The 22,717-nt window shown below is 42.6% G+C and overlaps 1 protein-coding gene across 2 annotated transcripts in view; it reads right to left on the bottom strand.

Annotated features, from left to right (window-relative positions):
- Positions 1–657: 657 nt before the first annotated feature.
- nxn (nucleoredoxin) overlaps positions 658–22,717 on the bottom strand; it is a 58,838-nt gene continuing 36,778 nt past the window's right edge. For both annotated transcript variants that reach the window (XM_067595074.1, XM_067595075.1), the window contains exons 2-8: positions 14,978–15,095; positions 12,339–12,472; positions 9,298–9,398; positions 9,024–9,130; positions 7,984–8,163; positions 7,238–7,362; positions 658–1,642 (exon numbers count right to left, since the gene is read on the bottom strand). In XM_067595074.1, the coding sequence (XP_067451175.1) occupies positions 1,460–1,642; positions 7,238–7,362; positions 7,984–8,163; positions 9,024–9,130; positions 9,298–9,398; positions 12,339–12,472; positions 14,978–15,095 (948 nt within the window). In that variant the 3' untranslated portion in view covers positions 658–1,459. The remainder of the gene's footprint in view (positions 1,643–7,237; positions 7,363–7,983; positions 8,164–9,023; positions 9,131–9,297; positions 9,399–12,338; positions 12,473–14,977; positions 15,096–22,717) is intronic.

Raw genomic sequence — 22,717 nt, 5'->3', positions numbered from 1 at the left:
TTGTGATGTGTTTGAATTCATGCAGTGAATAATTTATGCTTTGTGTGTATTTTTTATGGCTGCAACTAAAAATTATTTTCATTATTGATTAATCTGCTGATTCTCTTGAATAATCATTTTGTCTATAAAATGTCAGAAAAGAGATGGAATTTACTAGAGCCCAAGGTAGCATCTTAAAATTCCTTGTTTTATTTGACCATCAACCCAAAACCAAAAGCTTTTAAGTGACAAAGAAAAAAACAGCAAATCTTGATATTTTAGAAGCTGGAACAAGGAAATATTTGGTATTTTTGCTTAAAAAAATAACTCAGATGATTTATCAAAATTGTTGCTGGTTCATTATGTCAGTCCACAACTTGATTTTCTTCTGCCTGTGCAGACTTGAATGTCTTTGAAAAAATGTCAGATGCATACAAGACCCACTGAGGTCAAAAACGTTTCCATCCCACCGGCAGTTTGCACTTAAACAAAGGGAGTCAATCTGCATACCGTCTCCCATAATAAATGCAGGATTTGCATTGAGTTTCTTTGAGCCTCTAAACTGTGAGTCTTCTAACAAAGGAGCTGGCGAGTCATTGCATTGTGTGCATTTTACATATCAGAGAGCTAACTTTATTCATAGAACTTAAAAGGAACAGAAGTTTTTGCTTGCCAGTGAATTTTTAATGGGTGTGAAGTCATGACTGAGGATACAACCCGGGAGTAACAGAATATAGGGATTTATACATTCAACACTTTTCAAATGCCATTTTTTTGTGCCTTCAGAAATTACCTGGCCTTTTTCATTAGGGGACCTTCACAGAAAATCCCCATAATGACTTTGAGATGAGAACCACCATTAACAACTGGCTAGAGATGACTTTCACTCACACCATAAACACACAAGACACAGGGGCTTCAAAACATCAGTCATTGGTCTGTTACAAGCAATTATAATGTGTTCTTTACTGTATGTGCACCTGTCATACTGTTGTTGTAGTTTTTTTTTTTTTTAAACATGGCCATAAAGGCTTACGGCTACATCCAACTGAGTGTGTGTACATGTGAAATGCTGCAATCATTTTATTCTTTCTCATCACTGTTCAGAAACCAAAAGTAATAAGGAATAGCTGAATAAGTAGGTCCATTGGGTAATTCTCTGGTTTTCTCTAGAATTCAGAAATGCTATTGAGTGAAAAAAAAAAAATACAAATACTTTTCTTGAGGCCAAAACAAACAACAGAATCTCCATATATATTACTGTAGGGACTATAGTCAATGCAAGGCACCACAGGAGAAAGAGAGGACATGTTTAAAAAAATGTTAAAATGTCAGTAAAAAGTGAGACATCTCTCTAACAGTCTGACAGAGTCAGGGGGGAGAGTGGGAGAGATAGGAGGCTGGGAAGGGTGAGGGGCGTAGGGTTTGATGATGGAGTGAGTCCCATATAGTATGTCCACTTTATATTTGGACTTCCTCTTTAAATGGGCTCTGGTTTGAGCTTTTCAGCCAGGAAGTCGTTGACAAATTGCTCCACTACGGTTGGCGTGATCTCCTCTACGTCGCGGACATACTTGGCGCGGGCTGACATGTCCAGGATAGTGAGCAGAGGCGCTGCTTCTGGGAGGTTAGTGTAGTCCCGCAGGGAGTCACTCATGTCATCCTGTGGTCAAAGAAAAAAGGAGTCATTACGTGTAATATCACAATGGAACATTCCTTACATGGCATTTGAATTAACTTCAAACATGCAAGTCTACCACTGGAAGCCTTCCAGGAGAAAAGTCACTCTAAATTACGTGTTTCTCTGCTGATCATCAGTTCAGAATTGCTTTTGGAGAAGAAAACTACTTTAAAACTTACTTTAACACATTAAGATAACCACATACAGTAAAATTCAGCACTAACTGGCACAATCTTCATTAATGTGCACTTCTTGAAAGAGAATGTGAAACTCTCTTCTCCCGTCTTTCTGCAGGCAGCCTGCCCAGAGAGACCAGACAGTTGGTGCTTAGTCACTCATCCTGCTGTGTGCAAAGGCAGGGGTCTATGCATCAGAGCATTTGAACAGTGTGTGTGGGCAGGAGACAGAGCAGTGCACAAACTTGTGAAGGAATAGGTTCAAAATAGATTACTATTGGGTTTGGTGGGTACTCCAGTTTTATCCATTTGCGGATATTGTGAGAGGGCTTCACCCATGTTCTGCCAGAGGCTTGATATCACCCTTCACCCTTTAACATGACAGGATTACAACCTCTGTAGCCATAGGTAACAGAAATTAATTCATACCAGGCAGGCAGGCAGGCAGGCAGGCAGCAACTTTCAAACAAGCTTCAAAAGGATCATTAATTAGTGAGACTAAATAAGAAATTACACTGTTTCGCAATTCAGCTTCAGTTCCAGGCAGGCTTGAATCTGGAGTTGGCATTCCTACCTTGACAGAGATCCATTATTCCAGTCATATCTTCTCTGACTCAAATGGATTTCATGCGCTATGTTTTGTAAGGTCAAACAGTTCACTTATTAAATGGGATTTAAATGGGATACTCCTCTACCGCTACTATCATTTGAGACATTCTCCGCTCCTCATGACAGCATGACCTGGTTTCCCCTCCGCTAAGCTCGCTGGCTCAGAGGGAGAGTTGCGAAGATTAAAGATCAGTATCATATGGAAAAGATTATGTTGAAAATGCAGAACTAACAAGAAAGGGCCAGAGGGTGGCACTAAAACAAAGAGTTGGGCTTCATAGCAGGAGAGCCTCTGATGTTAATAGTTAGATACTGATTCATATGTCAAAACAAAGTCAAAGAGAGAGCGACTTTGGATGGATTTCCTGCAACATATTCTCACACTCAAGCCTCGCTGTTGTGTTCTCCCTTTTATCACAAAATCCACAGCTATTCTTGCTAAATGGATGAAACCACACAATCAGCTCTCAAGACTTCTCATTGAATAGCTTGGCTGTACTGCTACCTAAAAAGGATAAGTATGCCAAGATGAAGTCTGTGACCTCTACTTTGCAAAACTGCTAACAGATGGAATAGATGAGTTGCACTGTGGTATTTTGTTGTAGGGAGCTAACTTCCTCTGAACGGAGCCCATTTTATTACACTGCAAATCACTATGCATTGACCACTTAATACTCACAGATGTAAACTGTCACTATGGACAATGCTGTTATGAGAGAAATACTGCTTTATTCTCCTACTACAAATAAAATCTCTCCCTTGCTTCCCTCTCTTGCAGCCGTACGATACGTAGATCACAGATCATCTGGACACACGGTGTAAAGAAACCACACAGAGAGAAATTCCGAAATCTGTCATCGTGGCCTTTCCAGCCTCTACGATATGAGGAGATATAATCTCTGCTTTGGCCTTCGCCTCCGTAGGAAGTCATGCATCTTCTTTTGTGTGGCTTGTGTAAACTGAGGTGCAGCCATTCCAGAGGACCCCCCCCCCCCCCCCCTCCGCCTCCCTTCCCCACCCCGCAGCTTGGCTCAGAACAAAAAAAAGACAAAGGGCCTCTTTGCTATAGCCTGCACTCTCTGCTGTGATAAGGCTCAGCGTGTGTTTACTGTGTGCAACCTGCTGGGCCATGTCAGGCTTATTCTGATTATTGATGCACTGTGGCATTTCACAGACGATGACCGTGTGATAAGACCTGAACTGATAATGATAACAAAGCTCCCCACTGGTCTCGGATGCGGGGCCGCGTCCATCAAACTGGCCGGCTTTGATATCTTGAGGAATGAAATTTTGAATATTATCTTTGAATGTACTATATTAAAGAGAAAACAGTAGAGGGATGACAGGATATGAGGGGAGAGAGATGGGGAACGCAGTGTAGGTACCCAGCCCGACTCGAACCAGGGACCTCGGTGCCTTAAAACCCAAAGCTGCCCTTTTTATTCCCTATAGCACATCAGTCTATAGTGCTATAGGACATACTGAAAATTAAAGCATCATTGCCTAGTGTTCACAAATATGTGATAAATACTCAGCAGATTTAACCTCATTAACTATGTTAGAACAGTGGTGTCCACTAGTTGTCCCTCTCTCCCTTTCTTGTGGTTTTGATGTAATCAGGAAGACCTATGGAGTCTCTAAATGTCCTTGGAAATCCGCCTAGACCTTATCATGAAAAAGAAAACAAAAAACAAAAAACAAACACTAAAACAGTCATACTGTGTTCTTCAAATTTGAGGCAGGTATTCACAGGTATTTAGTTTACAGCCTCATACTGCCCTCAACTTTTACAGACAAAAACACAACAAAGGAGACACTTTGACTGACTCTTTGGGAGGCTTCCTTTCCGGCAAGACCTTATTACTGCATATAGTCACTGTGGTTCAGGAGCTGCAACCATTTTATTTTGAGTGTGTTGTTTTAGTTTTTGCTCCAAAATAGGGATGGAGTGGAAGAGATTATACAACTAAAGAACATCTCTCAAGCTACATGAAATACAAAACTTTTTGGCCGAGATAAAAATAAACTGATGAAGGCAGGATTTTTTTTATGTTACCCTAAAAGAAAATGAGCAGCACCACTCATGACCTACATACTGGTATACATATTTATATATTTCACCATCATGGGATAGGAATGTTACTGGTTTTGCAGATATTTCTTCATAAATATAAGTATTGAACAAATAGAAATTTTGATCTAATGATGGTGCTGGCTAAAAAGTTAAAGGATTCTGAGGGGAACATGGATGTCTGAACCAAATTCCATGGAAATGCATCAAATCATTGTCGACATTTCCCTCAAATCCACAAATGTCAACTTCATGGTGGCGCTAGAGGAAAAGTCAGCAGATCACCAAAGTCATTAGGATTCATTCAGGAGTGGACAGACTGACTGACAGAGCCGATAGAGCCAGTGTGGCTAAAAATAAATAGATAAAGGCATGATTTGTATATGTAAGCCTACATAAAAAAGTACATAAGCTGTAGTGATTAGGCCAGCTTATTTTCACTGCATTTTTTGTAGCTAATACAAGAAACAAGAAACTTTCAATGTGTTTAGAATTAAATAACTGCTCATGAGGCAGCCCTGGAGTGTATAATGCAAACCATTGTAATCCAGAGTCAAAGCAATAATTCTGTTTAGGACACACACACACAAAAATCAAACACGGGGAAACAAAGCCTTGTAGAGCATAATCACAGACGACTGCTTCCCACAAAAATCTGTTCAAGTCTTATGTGACTGGATAATACTGCTAGTGTTCATTTTGTATGCAACAGCCAGTACACAGCAGAATGAAAGAACAAAAGATCTTTCGTTCTGCATTTATAAATTAGTAAACTGCTCCCTATAGTTTTTTTTCAGTAGGGTAAGAAGATCCTGTGTCATTAGGCAAAGCCTGGGCTCCCCCTGAGAGACTGCCAACATACTGCTGTCTCATGGACACAGAAAACCCAGCAGCTGGCCTGGCAAGGAGCGTGCGACTACCAGGGCTAACCCAGGCCAAGGTGCAGGAGTCTGAGCCCAGAGCCTGGAAGCGCTGGTCTCTGAACGACAGCATACAGCGCCCAAGACAGGAAGTGATATCTTGACCATGAACCCAAGTTGGAAATGAAACCTGGTGATTTCATAGCCGGTTGAGCTTGAGCCAGGAAATTAAACCTGCGCTACATGGATGTAAAAATATCTGGCTTAGCGTATGTGCCACAAGGGAAACAAAGCAAACCTAGACTGCAGCTTAAGCACAGGACACTTCTGAGCTCCAGTGCAACAATGCTGCTTTGTGTTAGGTCAAATAAATATTGGCAAGCGCACAATGAACAGTATGAAAAAAGTATCATGTCAACTCTCGTCTTTCTGTAGACTTAAAGCTGTTCTGTGTACACATGTCAATGACATTTCAAGGCTGACATCAGGGTGGAGCAGCCTTGGATAGACACACACAGGGTTAGACAGTTAACACATGTGCATGCCCCATGGTCTGAAACCTGAGCCTGCCCTTGGTGTATGACACGAGAAACCAGTGCTGTCCTCCTGGACTACTGGGCATAGAGAACTGGGAGGAAAGGGGAAGCTGGAGGGCAGAGAGCAGGGGAACTGACGAGAGGCAGCTAATCTGGTAATTATGTCTGCTGCTGCTGCTAACTCCAACAGTCCTGGAAAGGTCGAGACAGAACAACATGAGATAACATGAGTTATGAAAACTGCACGGTTTGTCCCACGCAGGAGAGATATGGGAGGAGATAAAGTAGGAGATGGATGGATGATTTGGAGGCAGTGTAGGGGAGCAGAGCAAATCTGCTGACATGCTCTGGTTCAACCCATCATGGTAGAGGCACCTAGTTGAATCCTGGGTCATAGATAGGAGCCTCTTGAACTGTTGCAGGTTCAAGAGGCTCAAAAAGGGGCCTCTAATGCTGTCATTTCAACAATTGCAGAGGTGTTGGTTGCAGATATATTACTATAGGTGTAGGCTGATAAGTAGGAAATTACAATACAGAACTGCATAAGATATGCTGGAGGTTGCTGATTTCTTGCTTTTCTTCATTTTGTGTGGATTATCTTCAACATCTGTAGTCAGTGCATCTCTGTATATCACTACTTATTATGTTAAAACTGATATGATCAATATTTTCATAAGACAAATGACCAAAGGCCTATGTGTAATGTAAAAGGGGTCGTTCATAGTGATAAATCCACAGAGAATTATCACATGACTCTGGAGATCCCCTCAGCTGTATGAAGCTTTTATAGCATCTTTCAGCTCATTGTTTTGGTTTTATGACCTGCAGCTTTAATGTCTCAAAGGGTCATTTTCAGTTAGCGACTAGTTGGTGAACATATAGTGAAGCATTGAACAGCTAAAGAGTCTGATATTTTTCTCAGAAGTTGTTAGAAACCAAAAACAGAGCTAAAAGAAGAGTGAATATTGGACTTTCTTTTGCTAGGTGGACAGAAACATGACTCCAAATGCTCATGTTGCATATCTTTGTTACAGTTCTTAAAAAAAAAAAAGGAATGCTTAGCAGACATGCTTGGTATGCTACATGTTCATATAAAATAATTCATGTCAGTGTATAAATTGTCAGCCTGATGTCAGTCTAGCAAGCTTTTTAAAGTCTAAGATATTAATATCTGTATGTGATGACTGAAGCACATTGCTGAGCACAGCACACTCACAGATGAGTTACAGTATGTTACACAAAAATACACCCCAACTTGAGCCATGCAAGTTTGTGTGAAATGGCATTTTACTCTCTCTTAAGTGGCTTTGAGTGGCTTATCTCACCTCTCCAGCCACAAAGAACAGCAGCGGCGTCTCCTCTTCCTTGGCTTTGTACTTGGCCATGAGCTTCTCTGCTATTGGTTGAATCAGCTCCTTGGCTGGCTCCAACTCGCCCTCCTCCTCGGCGTCTGAACAAACCAAGTAAGAGACACAGAGAGATGTTAAAAGTATGAAAAGGCAGAAAAAAATGGAGGGGGTGAAATAAATGCCAAGAAGCCACCTGGAAGAGGGAAAATGCACAGATGAGTGAAACAGGAGGCAAGGAAGGAGTGATGACTGGTAGACAGATGAGTGAAGAGATGAAAGTAACTGTACAGATGGTCTCAGACTTGATTTACAATCCGGTCTGACCTTAAGAGACACAAGGGTGGTCTCAAATTTTGATGGTCATCTCTGTACACTTTACTTTTTTCCTGTTTTGTTATGTCCAACTTTGACATTTAGTTCCTGCCAGTCTTCACAATAGCCACGGCAAAATGTCCTGCATTCAGGTCAAAGTGGTTTTTGCAATGCCGTTCACAAACCTACTGCATGATTCTTCTTTGCACCTTCTGTATTACCATATAAATAGATAGATAAATACTAGAAACATTTTCCACAGACCTTTGGACCTTTCGACACTAGAGGAATTTTCCATAGAGTCTGACATTCAATATGCTTTACATAAATGCCACTTCATTCACGCACACAGAGCTCCAAGCAGAGCCCCGTGTGGAGCTGTGCTGCATCATAAATGCCCGTCCACTCACCCACAAACAGTACGAGGCAGGGCCCCTCGTGGAGCTGCACGGCGTTGGACTCGCTGAGCTCGAGCACGGGCCGGGGGTGCCAGGGAAAGAGCCGGCACTCCGGGTCATTCAGCACCTCCACGCGGCCCTGTCGCGTGATCATATGACCCTCTGTGTCCAGCAGAATCAGCGTGGGAATACCTGGGGAAGGAAGAAAGAAGATGTGTGAGAGAAAGACAAAAAGAGGAGGGGAGGAAATGGGCAAGAACACGGGAGGTGGTTTGGTCATTTCCTTCCAATTATTGCTTCATGACGCAGGCTGTTCCCTCTCCCACTGAGATTTTTTTTTGTTGTGTGGATGTTTTAGACATTTTCTAACCAGTGTTTGCCCTTCTGGTGACTTCTACTTCTCTCCAGCTGTGTCTGCTTTCACTCCTCATGTGCCCTCTATTCAGGAGGGATTTGTTTGACCCTTCTCATTGGCTTTCACCATCCTTGTGATAATGATCTTCTTGCCTTATTAACAGCTTTATCAGAAACAGACACCAACCAGGAGCACAGATAATGCATGAGTCAGTGTGTTCTTGTCTGCGCATGTGGACTGAAGGCAACAGAGGTGGGGGCCGTCATGAACTGCAGAGGTTTGAGTGCAGGAGGGGGGCAGTGTTGACTCGTCCTCTGCGCATTCCTCGCATTCTTTGCAGGAGAGGCCATGAGCCAGCTCTTGCTAACTTCATCCACAGTCCTCTGCACACACACAGAGGAGGGAATCAGGGGAGAGAGAGAGAGGGAGGCACAGAGGGAGAGGCACAGCACTTCCGCAGTGAATGAGACAATAAACTTGATAACCAGCCCACATTCCTCAGGCTGCAGGGCAATCTGTGTTGCTGTTTCACTGCCCAGCACAGAGAGCTGGCAGCCATTGTGCCACTGTTTCAGTACGTGACATAACTAGGCTAGGCAGATTGAAAAAAAAAAACAAAAACAAAAACCCTTTCTTCCTTTGAGCTAGAACATCTGAAGCAACATTACAATATAAGGAGGATGCAGCTGTATAATACCTTGTATTCCATAAAGTCTGTTGAGTCGTGATCGCCGAGCCTCATCTGAATATGGCACCGCCAACCACGGCATCTCGCTGAAGTACTGCTTAAAGGACTCCTCTGACCTACAGTGGGTAGAAAGGACCAAACAGCAACACAACAGATGTTGATTCAGTGGTGTCTATTGACAGCTGAATGGAGGAAACAGATTATTTGTGTCCTTGACAGACAGAGACAGATGTGCGTGTCAATAAATATAATCTGGTCTATGTTCTGGCACAGTGAATCTTACCTGTCAGCGCTGACAAACACGATCTCAAATTTCTGACCCGACTCTTTGACAGTACGATATGATTCCACCAAGACCCGGGTCAAACTGCGGCATGGCGGGCACTAAGAGAAAGAAAGTGCAAAAAAAGAAAATGTAAAGGGAAGTGAATGAGTGAAGATACAGCACACATAATGACACATACTTTCTCACCAAACGCCTTTTAACAAAATGCTTCTTTCATATATAGCACAGACCTCTTAAAACACTAATCCTGCTGTCATACTCTATCTTGAGAAAGTATTTGTTTTTCTGTGTGTGTGTTTAGAGAGCCCACACTCCAATCAGGCAGGGTGCGTGGTGGTATGGCTGGCATTAAGATGACATCAGAGTGCCATGGCAGCGAGAAGGAAAACAGAGCAGTCTAACTTCCAACCGCGCTCTCATGCTCACTAAATTCTCTCTGTCAGCATTTTCAAACTATTTACTGTGCTTTCCCAGTAGTGAATATATAGTAAAACGCAAATACAAGATTATTTACAGAAAGTTTTTAAACCACCTGGTAGAAGTTTGCCTTTAGAAACTCCTATCTGGTAAGAGTGAGATTGTGAAAACTCTGTCCTTTGTGTTTTAGAGATAGATATAATTTGGTATTTTGGTATTCATGATCATATTGGCTTGTATATTTCCCTTTCCTGGTTTGAAAGGCTGCAGTTAAGCAACACAAGTTAAATAACAATAAATACTGCTAAAATGATCTTTGTTGCAAAATATCTAATAGAAGCACCAGTAGTCATCTATAAAAAAATGGCACTTGGTCACATATGTTGATTTTAATATTGTTATGATGTTAACAGATTATTAAACCTGAAATAACTGCTTTTTTTGGCCACTTGGGGGCAGCAACACTGACATACAAGGCTGTGTTCAGACCAAATCCGGCAATGCTTTAAAAAACAGCAGCCCTCCCATTCATTTGAATGGGGGCAGTGCGTTAATGGGGTGGGACTACATACAGCTCAGTGAAAAACCGCAGCGGCTAACAAACAAAGAAGTTGAACCAGGCTCAATTTTTGCTGGACTGCAACGTGATGTCACCCGCCAAGGCGCTACACTGGCCAATCACATAAGCGGGCAATCAGACCAAAGGCGCTGACGGAAAGAAGAACCTTGTTTACCATGTAGCATTGTATTACTCTGCTGTTTACCGAGGACCTGTGTAGATGGAAGAGGGACCCATCACTGCTGTGATGAGCTGTACAAACCTACAATGAGGGAGTACAAAGACGTAAATTGCCATGCACTCGCTTGGTGTTGTATTGTGTTGCAAGTTGAAATTTCTGGTTAGTATTTCTACTTGTGGTACAATCAGATATGTCATACATATGGACCATATGGTGACACGCCCACACTTCTGCAGAACTCTGCGTGGAAGTGCTGCATTGCTGGATTTGGTCTGAACGCGGCCTCATACCTCAGAAAGTTGATATGGCTAACAAACATTTAGCAGCTAAATGCTCCACTGTTTGATGTTCACCAGCGAGTTAAACCTGAAATGGCATTCAGCTGTTTGGTGCTGGGCAGGTAGTATACTGTTCATTTTTAGAGCTTTTTTACTAGAACCTGCCAGCAGCAGCTAAAAATGAAACTATGAGACTGAACCAAAATAGCAAAGTTGTGGGCCAGAAAACCAACACAATGAGCTAAAAGATGCTATAAAGATCCGCAGAGCTGCAGTTGAGTGATAATTCTCTGTGGGTTAATTACTGTGAGTGACCCCTTTGACATGCAGGTAGTCATGTGATCTGTTGTTAATATAAAAATATTGATTAGTGTACCTTTAATGTTTTTTAGGTTGCACATTATTTTGGTTCTCATAATTTCATCACATACAGTATGTAGTAAAGTACATCGCCTATTCCAATTTATTGACTAAGTGCATAATTCATCATCATTCAAGTTGATTATAGTGGATACAGTATGTCAAGCACTTTCATTGATCCAGTCATACACAATCATACCAACAAAATGGATGGTGGGAATAAGAGTGGGAAGCACAAAGCCTTAATCAATTCTCTGCTCATTAATGGACTTCTTGCTCGGTTGCCATAGAGGTAAACACTGTATGCTGTGTTTTATGCTCATTATACTTTACACAGTGTGGTGTCAATGGTACATCACTGCAAAGCTGTATGTGGGCTTTTGTTTGCTAGTGTGTCTAACTGAACTTGGTTTTAAACTGAAGTTGTGTTGTAAAATATAATTCCCTAACGATGCAAGCATAAAAAGCAAATGCACTGTGAAATATACTGTAGGTTATGTTTCCCTGCCATGGGCCATTTCAGGTCCCTAGAACATTAGGGGAAAAACTTAACAACATTTCTGTGTAAATGGATGCTGAGGCCAGGTGCTGGCATTTCATATTTGTACAAAGACTTTAATAGCGGATAGATTTACATGAGTAACTGGGGGGAATGTGGTGTAAAAACACCGCAAATAAACTCCTATAATGGCTTTTGTGACTTGTCCTTTTCAATCTCGTATGGGTCTGAGGTTTGAGCCAACCTTCAGGCGTCACAAATCTCACAAGCTGGTCTCTGAGGCAGAGGCATTGGCAGCTGCTGTGCTGACTAGTCTCAGTGGCTTACGTTGCATCTCATCAGGAACAGTCCACGGATAATATGATGCCTTTCATGCATCACTGAGTCACGACCTTCACTGGCTATCAACAGGCCCAGCACAGAAAGAGACAATAGCCTGATGTCATTGGGGTGTGGTGACTGCTGCTTACTTCATAAAAAGGCCCAGAGGTGGTAGTAAAAGGATTGACAGGGATAGTTAATCACCATTAATGTAAACACAACAACACATTAAAGTCACCTCCACCCTTCTGCTCCTCTCTCTTATCTGTTTCGACTACTGCTCTACCTCTTCCTGCTCTGCCGCTGCTACCCTTTCTTCTCACAGAGACCTGAATGTTTTGACAGAGTTGGGGGGCCAGAGAGGTAAAAATCAGGACCTCTAATGTGGTTTCTTTGTCCTCTTTCTCTGCCCTCCACACTCACCCAGTGTGCTGAGAAGTACACTCCCACGTAGTGTCCCTCCAGAGAGCTGCTGTCTGTTGTCTGCCTGTTGTTCCTTAGCAGAGGCCCTGCCACCACCTCCGCAAATGGCTTCGGCCCCCAGGGGAACTCCAGGCCTGGGAAAGGGTACGGTGGGGAAGTAGAGGGGAAAAGAACGATTAGAGAAAACACTAGACGCTAGAGGAAAAGTCAGGGATCATCAAAATCATTAGGATTCATCCTCTGGAGAGTCTGTCTCTACAAAATTTCATGGCAGTCGATAGCTGTTAAAATACTTTAGACCGACTGGCGACCAACCAACATTGTCATCCTTGGAACTGTGTGTCTAGCATAGTGAGAAACATGTTTCAGGCAAGTAGAAGAACAACAGGCACTTTTTCTGTCTGTGTCATGGCTATTAGAAATCAAAGTCATGTTCACTTGTCATGCATACATCACTTGCAGGCTTTTTTTGTGACTGCTGTCATCTGCTTTTGGGAACACACAACAGATGCAAAATCTGGTTTTAATGATGACTGAAAGCTATGCCTCTCAAGCAAATGAAGGCTGCCAGAAATACTTCCCTCCCACTCTCTTTCACACTTTCATTTCCTTTTCAAGGTGTCTTCATTGTTACCCTCAAGCTCTAGAGATGCATTTGGTTCAGCAGAATTAAAAAGGGGGTAATCATAAATAAAACCTTGTATGCCTGGTTCATAATGGCCTCTTTATGTGAGCGCGGTTGTCTAGGGCTTCATTAGGCAGGAATGACACGTCTGCACTGCGCTGGCGCGGCCTTTTATTGTCGTCCTGATTGTAAAAGTGCACTCCATCTTTATGCTGCAGGCTAGTCTGCCGCCACTCAAGTCAGGCTTTTCATCGACAGTGAAAGGCACAGGGTCCCGAATCATTCCCCCGCCCCTCCCAGCCTCCATGTTCTGCAAACTTTTACTGTCCTTTTCCACCTCTAACCGTCGATGAATTGATTTGTCACGTCAGGAACTGCTCTCAGTCTGTCTTTTAAAAAAAATATACATACTGTTAATAGATATAGCTAAATTAAGAGATATACATAAGGAAACTAAAGCTATAACCCAGTGTTTCCTTTGAAAGAGGACGTATTGTTAGAAAATCCTGGCATAATCAAATGCTCATCTTTGCTACTGAGGCCAGAGATTAATCTCTTTTCTAGCCACATCTAGTTTGGAAGTACATTTAATGAATCATGGAAATAATACTGCAGGCTTGGACTGGCTTTCATTAGCCAGACAGCGTACTCTGTCACAGTCCTCGTGCAAAATCCATTCCGCTTCTCTGCTGTGCCGCCATAGTGCCGCTATTCTCCCTTCTCACATGACTAATATGGGTATGAAGAGCAGCGTTTTAAAGTGTTGAGATCTTCTCAGACACAGAGGAGAGGACGTCCTCTCTGTACAGGAAAGGAATGCAAGCCCGCTCTTGTTAATTCTCTGTCTCCACTTCAAAGTGTAGAAATTATAGGTTTGCAGATGAGGGAGTGAGACATGGACACGCTATAACATTCATGCAGCACCATAATTACGGAAGCGTCAACACAAACGTGGAGGGGGGGGCTGTTATTGCAAAAATGTTTTGGCCAAATTCTCAATGATGTGGCACTGCAGTATCTCCACAGCGAACTCTGACCAAGCATTTGGCAAATATCATTACAGACAATCAACATGTGTGTCGTGTCTCAGTGTTTGTAAGTTCAGCTTTGGTTACTGTAAACAATACGGTTTGGTTTATTTTGATTTCTCAAGTTTATCTTACTCTAATTTTATGTTGTGTAACTAAACTCTATGATATATTGTCGTAAATTATTTATTTTTAGTTGGATTATCAATACTTCAATCACTTACAGCACTGTGACTATTATAAGATAGATAGATAGATTAGATAGAGTACTTTAATTATCCCAAAGGGAAATTACAGTGCTACAGCAGCCACTTAACATAAACCGCAAAATGCAAAAACAATGAGGTAGGTAGAGGAAACAAATACAATTAATGGCTTAATTATATAATAGACTAACATATAAAATATAAAAAACATATAAAAATGTACTATTTGCTTAATATATACTGTTCAATAATATTAATATGCTATACTACACTGTACATTGGTCAGGTGGATATTGCTGAGGTAGTAAAGTGCAGGATTATAATTGTTATCTGCCTCAGGGGAACTTTATTCTTGCCAGCTGTTGTTTTATGGGTGGGAATGGGGGCGGGCGGGCAGTTGAGAGTGTAACATTAATAGTTAGAGAGTCTTATCTGAACCCTGAGGGAGTGAAGTTGGGTTTGTTACTGTTTGGCAATGTTGAAGAATGCGGGTTTAGACTGGTATGAGAGACAAAGTGTGTGAGAAATTGATTTATGCTCCTCTGTCCTCATGACCCTCGAATGTCTTCTTATTACCTCATTACACAAGAGATATTTAGGGTTGAATGGTTGGCGGTTGGGGTTAAGGTTAACCATTTAGCAAAGAGGATTAAGGTCAGAGCTCGAGGTTAAGAAATAAAATAAATCAGCAGGATGTACCATACCACAAAGTGAGTGTGTGTGTGTGTGTGTTTGCATGTTTGTATGTGTGTGTGGGGTTGAGGATGCTGCCAGTCTCACCTTTGGGGTCATCTCTGACCACCAGTAAACCGTTTCGACACACCACCTTCCCCGTAGCTGCATCCACAAACACCAGAGATGGGATACTGGTCACCTTGTACTTGTTCCACAGCTTCATCTGCAGAGAGAAAAGGATGAGAGCAAAAGTTGGAGGAGGTAAAAAAGTGAATGGAAAGACCCCAAAAACCACATTCAGATTTATTTCAGTTTCAGAGCTGGAAAAACTGTAAAATTATGTCTTCAGAGCACCTGAAATGCTACAGTATAAACAAAACAAATGTCAGCTGAGCACCATATGAATTTTATAAGATGCAAACCCTCTCTGTTACATAAGAGACTCGAGAGACTTGTAGGATGAGGAGTGCAGTCGGCCCTGAGTTGATTTAGTGGAGAGTGAGAATCACACCGCTGTAGGGGTGATCTAATTTTAAAGAGGCTGAATCGGAGCAAACTCCTGCTGTCCCTGCTGTGTCATGAATAAGAGCAAATGGGGGTGAGGAGGATGCAGAAAACACGGCTTTTGCTCTGCAGCATGAAAAGTGTTTCTGAGTGTTGAGTGCTGTGAATTATTGGAGCATTTTGGATATACGATTCACACTTTAACAGGCATTTATGATCGCCCGTTGGCCTTAAATCTAGTTGTAATACCTCCTATATGAGAAGTTGATAACATAGCCTCATAAAGTTAGAAAATACTCTTTACGAACAGAACTCTGTGCATGAACTGACGCTATTTATAGAGTTAGGCGATTGGTGTAGTCCTTCACATCAAAGAGCAGATCAAGCATTTCACATATCTGAGACTCACTTTCCATATCAGAGAGAAGAGTCGTGATAGCCATGTCTTGTAAAGAGCAGCAATTCGGTACTGTGCAATGTTGCTGCTTCAGCAACTACAGAAGGAGATCCCTCGGCATGAAATCCTGTATCAGAACGTTCAGAAAGGAGAAGGAACACCGCCTCCAGAAAACTATTGTGTCTTTGAGATGCAGCAGTTTAATGGCCAAGCAAAAGACTGATTTTTCTGAGTACTGTGCAGTGTGTGTTTCTTCTCCCTTCTCTTCCCGGTTCACCTGGTTCTTGGATCAAAATACCATAAAAGACTGCTGGGAATTACAGTATGCAAAGGAGAGACATATTTCAACATTGTAAAAGTGCTTAAAAAGGGATCAGTTACTTCATCTTTGCCAAACAAACGCATATTTTATTCTGCCATCTAATTTATTACATGCTGTACCAAGTCAAACACAGTACTGATATAATATAATGATTTGTGCTGTCTGGATGCTGCTCTAGTTATTCTAAGAGCCTGATGAAGTGAACACTGCTCTCCTCAGGGCTCAGTGAAGTAAGCCTGGAGTTTGGTTACCGTTGAGCTCCAGGTTGATGAAAACCTTTTGTTGCTCTTTTTTTTTTTGTGAAAACAGTGACTTCACTGCAGGAGCCGAGTACGTCGAAGACTCTGAAATGCAGATTGAGTAAAAGAGGAGAGAGTATGTTTTACTCATAATGTGTGTCCCCCACTTTGGTGAGTGTATGACAACATGTGTGACTAGAGGTCAACCACAGGCACTCTCTGACAAGGGGAGGTCAGACGTTCTGTCCCATGGACAAGACGACCTGGAGCCTTCTGACTATGTTGGTCTGGAAGTCCCTCAAAAAGCAAAATTCAGTGTCTGCCACAGTCAACAGTTTTACCACATGCTCCACGCTGCTCTGGAAACTCAATCTCTGCTCACAAATTGATGGGGTTAGGGGCATTAACTGTGACTGTCTCCAAAATTTAACGTGCCCGACATTGCATTTGCAGCCATTTCACTCTGCTGCCTGCTGTCACCCAGGCTGACGATGTGAGATTGAATGCCGGATTTAGCTGGACGAGTGTGAGAAGCTCTGTTCACACCTGGCATTAACATGCGTCTTGGGTGATCCGATCACAAGTGGACAGCTCTAAGTACGTCAGTTCACCCCTGGCATTAGAATGTGTCTCCACATGCGTCTCGAATGACCACTTATGATCGGATTTCACTTACCCGCTCTATATGCAATAAACACATATATCATTTCTGTTTGCAAAGACCAAATGCGTTGTTGGTTTTAACCGGTGAGAGGCGGCAATGCACTTCCTGTGCCTAGTCTGCTGGGAGTTAAAAGAAGAAGAAGTTTGCAAAGATCTTGGCATATGATCTGATCTGAAATATGAGAGTGGACAATGCAAACAACACATTGAAAACCCTTAGCAACAAGAACAGACGGCTGTTTATGGGCATGTGGGACGAGCCAACATCAGCTCATCGGCAATGTAGAAAATCTGTTGCAACCAGAGCATTCAGAGCAGTCTGAGGCCTGAGTATTTGACTTGCAGGGAGCATTTCTACATACGTTCACCTCAAGTTTGGAACTTTGACTATGTTTAACACAGACATATAAACAACAATAAAATCACAAAAAGCATAATATGTACCCTTTAAGTATTAGACGAATTAAAACCTAATGATGGCTCATCCTGAGTGGGACATGAATTCTATTTCAAATTGGTGGTGGAAGAGTCTGCCAAAATCTGTCACCTAATGTACATTGTCTATGATCATATTTAAATAACTGAAGCACAGTGATATTTAGAGTAGGGGAGGATGTGTGTACCAAATCTGAGGCTTTTTAAATCCTATCAGTGCTCTCTAATGCTGCAGCATCAAGAGAGCAGCTGAGAGATTTGTGTAACAATCTGAGAGGCAGAACCACGCAATTCCTCCTCTTTGTCTTGTCACTAATTTACTACATCCTTGAATCTTTTCTGCCTGGTGATTTGGCTGCAGATCAGAGTGCCCTGAGATGCTGAATCCTTTTAGGGTTTGGATCCGCCTTGAGAATGAAAGGGCTGTTATGCTTGTAGGGTGGGGGGGGGGATGACTGACCTTGTAACTACAACAGCCACATGTACTGGAGTCAGTCACAGACAAACAAGTGTCAAATCGATTTCAGCATCTTGACAGACAAGAATTCAGTGTGCCTTGGTGTGGTGACAGCTGAGTGTTGAGATTTCATTGTCATTGGAGGCGGTGGCTTGGCTGAATCTGCTTGTAAATCCAAAAATCTTCCTCCTGTATACGTGAGGAATTTGCAAAAGGTTGTACCGCCGTGACTGGAGAAAACAATGAAGACAATAGCTCTCGTAATAAAAGCGCACTCTTCCCTCTTCTGTCCTCCTTGTGAATAGAAAACATGAGAATCACATGCCACAGCGATCCATTTCACCAAAACACTGTTTCATTGTAGAGAGCCGCAGGCTGTCTATTATAGCGCAGACAATAAATACAGAATGTGTCATGATATGTTTTACTAAAAAACACACATAAATCATACTGTCAGATATGTCGTCACTCCTTGGCTTGAGAAACTGCTTCAGTCTTGTTGAACTGGTGTCAAGGATATGTTTGATCATATGACTCATGTTACAGACTAATAAAACAAAGTGTTATGTGCTGCTGTATGCAGACCTGAAACAATTACAAGGAACAGTTCAACATTTTTGGAAATAAGCGTAGATAAGATTTAGATGAGAAGATCAATACCTTTCTCATGTTTGTGTGTTAAATATGAAGCTACCACCAGCAGCTGGTTACCTTAGCTTAGCAGAAAGACTGGAAATGGGGGGAAGCGGCTGTCCCACCTCTGTCAAACAGTATCAAAATCTATTTCTCGAAGGTGCACAGTCACTTCCTGTAGTGTTGTTGTCACCATTAGGTTGCCAGCTAACAGAGAAGTGACTTTGCCAGGGAAAGAAATAGTAATTCCCCCTGCAAAACCACAATGTGTTGTTTTTACAATATGTAATGTGTTAATTAGTGAGCTTTAGAGGTAATGATAGGCGGATTCTGTTACCTTCTGGCAGAGCCAGGCGAGCTGTTTCCCCCCCTATTTCCACTTTAAATGCTAAGCTAAGCTAGCCATCTGCTAAAAGTGGTATCAATCTTCTCATCTAACTCTCAGCAAGGAAGGAAATTTTCCTTGTCAAATTCCTTTCAAATTAATTGCCAACTTTTTTCATAACAGATTTTTTTTTGTTTATAAAACAATGTGAGGATTTGCTGCTTTTCACATATAGAATTTAAACTATATCTTTGGTTTTTGACTGTCAGTCAGACAAAAGTCGAAAAGAGCAGTAGCCAGTTTATATGTAAACTGCTTATAGACTGTAGTCATCTAGATTGCATGTTGCCACTTCCAGCTTTTTCTAAAGGGTGCTTCTATTCATTATCAATGTCAGCAGAGTGTGTAACTATATAGCCGAGCAGGAGGGCTTGGCTATATATTTACACACTGGTTTAACTATGCCAATAACCCCTGTAGAGAGCCCACCAACTGTTAAGACTCTGGGGGGAAATGGAAATCCATACTAACAATCCATTTACTCTCCTGAACATGCAGGCATTAGCCTCACACTACGCTCGGTGCTCATCATGCTAATTGGATCACGCATGGTTGCAGATCCATAACCAGAAGAAGAGTGAATCAGCCCACTGTGGGGCCAGTGGATCAGCATGCTTGGACACACCAGGCCTACTTTATGAGGGTTGGAAAATTTTATATCATCTTAAATACTGATTCATTTTAAGTGTAGCTGTTTAATGGGATCAATATCTGCATTAGTTTACTAACTGTACCCTTTCTAGACTTTGAGTGAGTAAGAAAAAAATAAAAACTTCCAAGATGTCCACGTTTCCATGTTAAATGTCATGCGTGGTGATCGCTTTCACGCTTTTTGCACTGTTGCACTTTATGGTGACATTCTGCAGTTTAAAAGGAGGTTAGTTTAGGTTCCGGTGGTTTAAAACTTTTAAATCCACACACATCTGCTTCAGTTTTGGCCCAATCCCATTTGAAACCCCTGTAGCCCTGTCCTGCAGTGAAATTTGGCCTCTGTCAGTAACCGGTGGGTCTCTGCGGTGGCTGCTTGGTTGAGTGTCACCCTGTTGAGAGAATTAGAGTGGAAGAAATGTCTCCACTCAATGTGCCCAATTCACCTATCATTGTTCAAGGCCTATCTCCTCACAGATCTGCTTTCACTGGGCCGATCAGGCCTGAGGCGTCTGCCAGACACTCCCGTTCCTGCTTTACTACAACAGTGTCACTACAAAGGAAAGTCAGCCATTTACAACAGAGGGCATGAGCAGCACCCTGCTGTGATGCTGATAGCAGTGCGGTCTTTTATCTCTTGAGTACCATACACAGGACAAATGGTGATAATCCAATTGATATCTTGAAAATTGCATCCAGATAAACAACCTACAGTATTCACAATTCATAACTGTACAAAGTAGATTTGTGGAATTTAATTTAACCTCCTCAGAAATTCTCAAAGGCATTTATGATCGGGCAAAAAATGTTCCCAATATAATCTTCTATTGGCACAGTTCGCAGCACACATAACACATAATGTGCTCCACATTATTCAGCAAGTCGCGAGGACACTGAGGGAATCGCGTTCCAGTTTGATTTGATTTAAATGCTCAAAAAAAGAAGAGAAATAAAATTAAATTAAACGTTTAAACTCGCACGATAATCTCCTGCACAGGAGAGAAAACAGTCAGGTGATCAATGGCTTTGCATCCATCTCGGTTGTTAGTGTGAAGACATTTGATGGGAGATGGGAAGCTGTTTGTCTGATAGACTCACCAGCTGCCTCGAGACATGTTCAACAAAAGCATTTGTCTTTTACTGTGACTTTTTTATTGAGACTGCCTGCAGGCGGTGTGATCTCTGACCATAAAGATTTACTATAGCAGCGCAAGAGAGAGCAAGCCGGGCTGGACTTGCCTTTTGGCAGGCGCTGACGCAAGCGTCTTTAGAAAATCAAGCCATCACCTGTGTATACTGCACTCTGACAACAAGGATTGAATGAGTTTGGGGTTAAGGTTATACAACATGTTAGTGCACAACAGCATCAACACGCCATTCATCATGTGTCAGGCTGCTTTCAGGTTAAAATCTAAAACATTTTTCTTTTCAGTTCTTAGGTTGAAGACAGATGAGAAAGAAAACTTCTCCTGTCTTGCTCCCTACATCTCCACACTACACCGCTGTACTGTACTCTAACTCCCTTTTGGCTGGGCCCCCGCAGCCAGCTTTGACTTACATTCCTCCATGCTACACCCCGCCTCTGCTCAATCTGCTCCCGAGGCTCTCAGTAACTGCCTGTATCCACTTCAAAACCCTGTTGCTGCTCTTCATGGCTACAAAGGGAAGCCTCCCCTCCCACCTCTTAGCCATACTTCAGCCCAGCTAGTGTGTGTTACTTAGCGCCTCCATCTGTGCTTCTCTGACCCGACTATCGCTTTACCCGGTCAAAAGTCCCCACCGCCGGGGCTCCCGTGGTGGTGAAATACACGTCTTAAAGCCTGTGACAGCTGCACAGTCGCTGCCCCTTCTCTGTGTGGTGACCTCTCTCTTAATATGCCTCAGCACCATCTCTTTTGCATGTGGATATCGTTTTGCCTTGCATAATCCCTTACAAGAACAATGACTTCATCTTTCACTCATTTCTGCACCACTGTTGTCACACGATTTACCCAATTTCCTACCACCGAGTGGCAGCTATATTTCTGAAATATAAAAAGAACAGGCCGCTCACTCCAACCTACTCCACAGTGCTCATTACAGAAGGCTCATCCTGCACTACACAGCCATTGTGATGGGGATATGCACTTCCCCGAAATTGTCGAGCCGAGAGCACACAGCGGGCTTCACATCATGCCTCTTCAATGCAAAATGTTGCTGCCATCTCATGTGTTTCATTAATCCCGTAACATTCCTCGGCCGAGCCATTTTGGTGGCGGATCCTCCGCGCAGACGGGAGACGCTGGCTAAATTGCTTTTTCGATGAAGACCGCCCCGTCGCCACGGCAACCCCTTCCCCCTTCCCCTCCCCTCCCCTCTCCACAAAGTCAGGACATGTCACAGAGTGCCAGACACATTGTGGGCTCTTAGTTAATAATTCAGTGATAAATTAACGGTTTTGTGAGGAAAACAGGTGCCAGAACGTCAGAGGGTTTCGGGGAAATAACCGGGCAGAAACAGAGTGGAGAGAAAAAGAGAGACAGAGAGAGGGAGAGGGGGAGGTGGTGGGTGTTTCGCCCCCTCCAGCCTTGTGTGAAGGCACAAAAGCGACCCCCTGAATACAGGCTTTAAATCCAAACTTGGACTCTGCGTGGCGAGAAAGTTTTTATGTAGTGAAGAACGCAGTGTAAAAAAGCAGGGGGGATTGTAAAGGAGTAAAAAGCTAGGGCTCAATAGGTATCTGCAGCATTGTGTCTCTACAGGCGTGGGCTGCCCCTGAGGCCTACATTCTGCGAGGTCAAAGGTCAAGACGGCAGGGGGTGCATTCTTCGCTCCCAGTGCTGTTTAGACCAGTCTGCCTGCTTCCCTGCCCCCCATACACTCACTGTTCTTTATTTCTCTCTTGTCTATCCCTCTTTCTTTATGATAAATTACAAAGAGCAAAGTGTAAACCTATTACACACACACACACACACACACAGACACACACACACACACAGACACACACACACACAAGCCATGTCTGCACTACTGTGGAAAAATTTTGATTGCATCCCTTCTCTGCTTTGGCCTTCCATCCACCCATGCATCTGTCTGAAAACACTCTTCGTCCGAAGAGAATAAAATTAAAAACATCAGTCATGTGTTGCAGTGTGGACGTTGATGTGTGATTACCATCTGATC

Source organism: Thunnus thynnus, chromosome 7 (genome assembly GCF_963924715.1).
Source record: "Thunnus thynnus chromosome 7, fThuThy2.1, whole genome shotgun sequence".
Lineage (NCBI taxonomy): Eukaryota > Metazoa > Chordata > Actinopteri > Scombriformes > Scombridae > Thunnus > Thunnus thynnus.
This window is presented reverse-complemented; position numbering and strand designations above follow the sequence as displayed.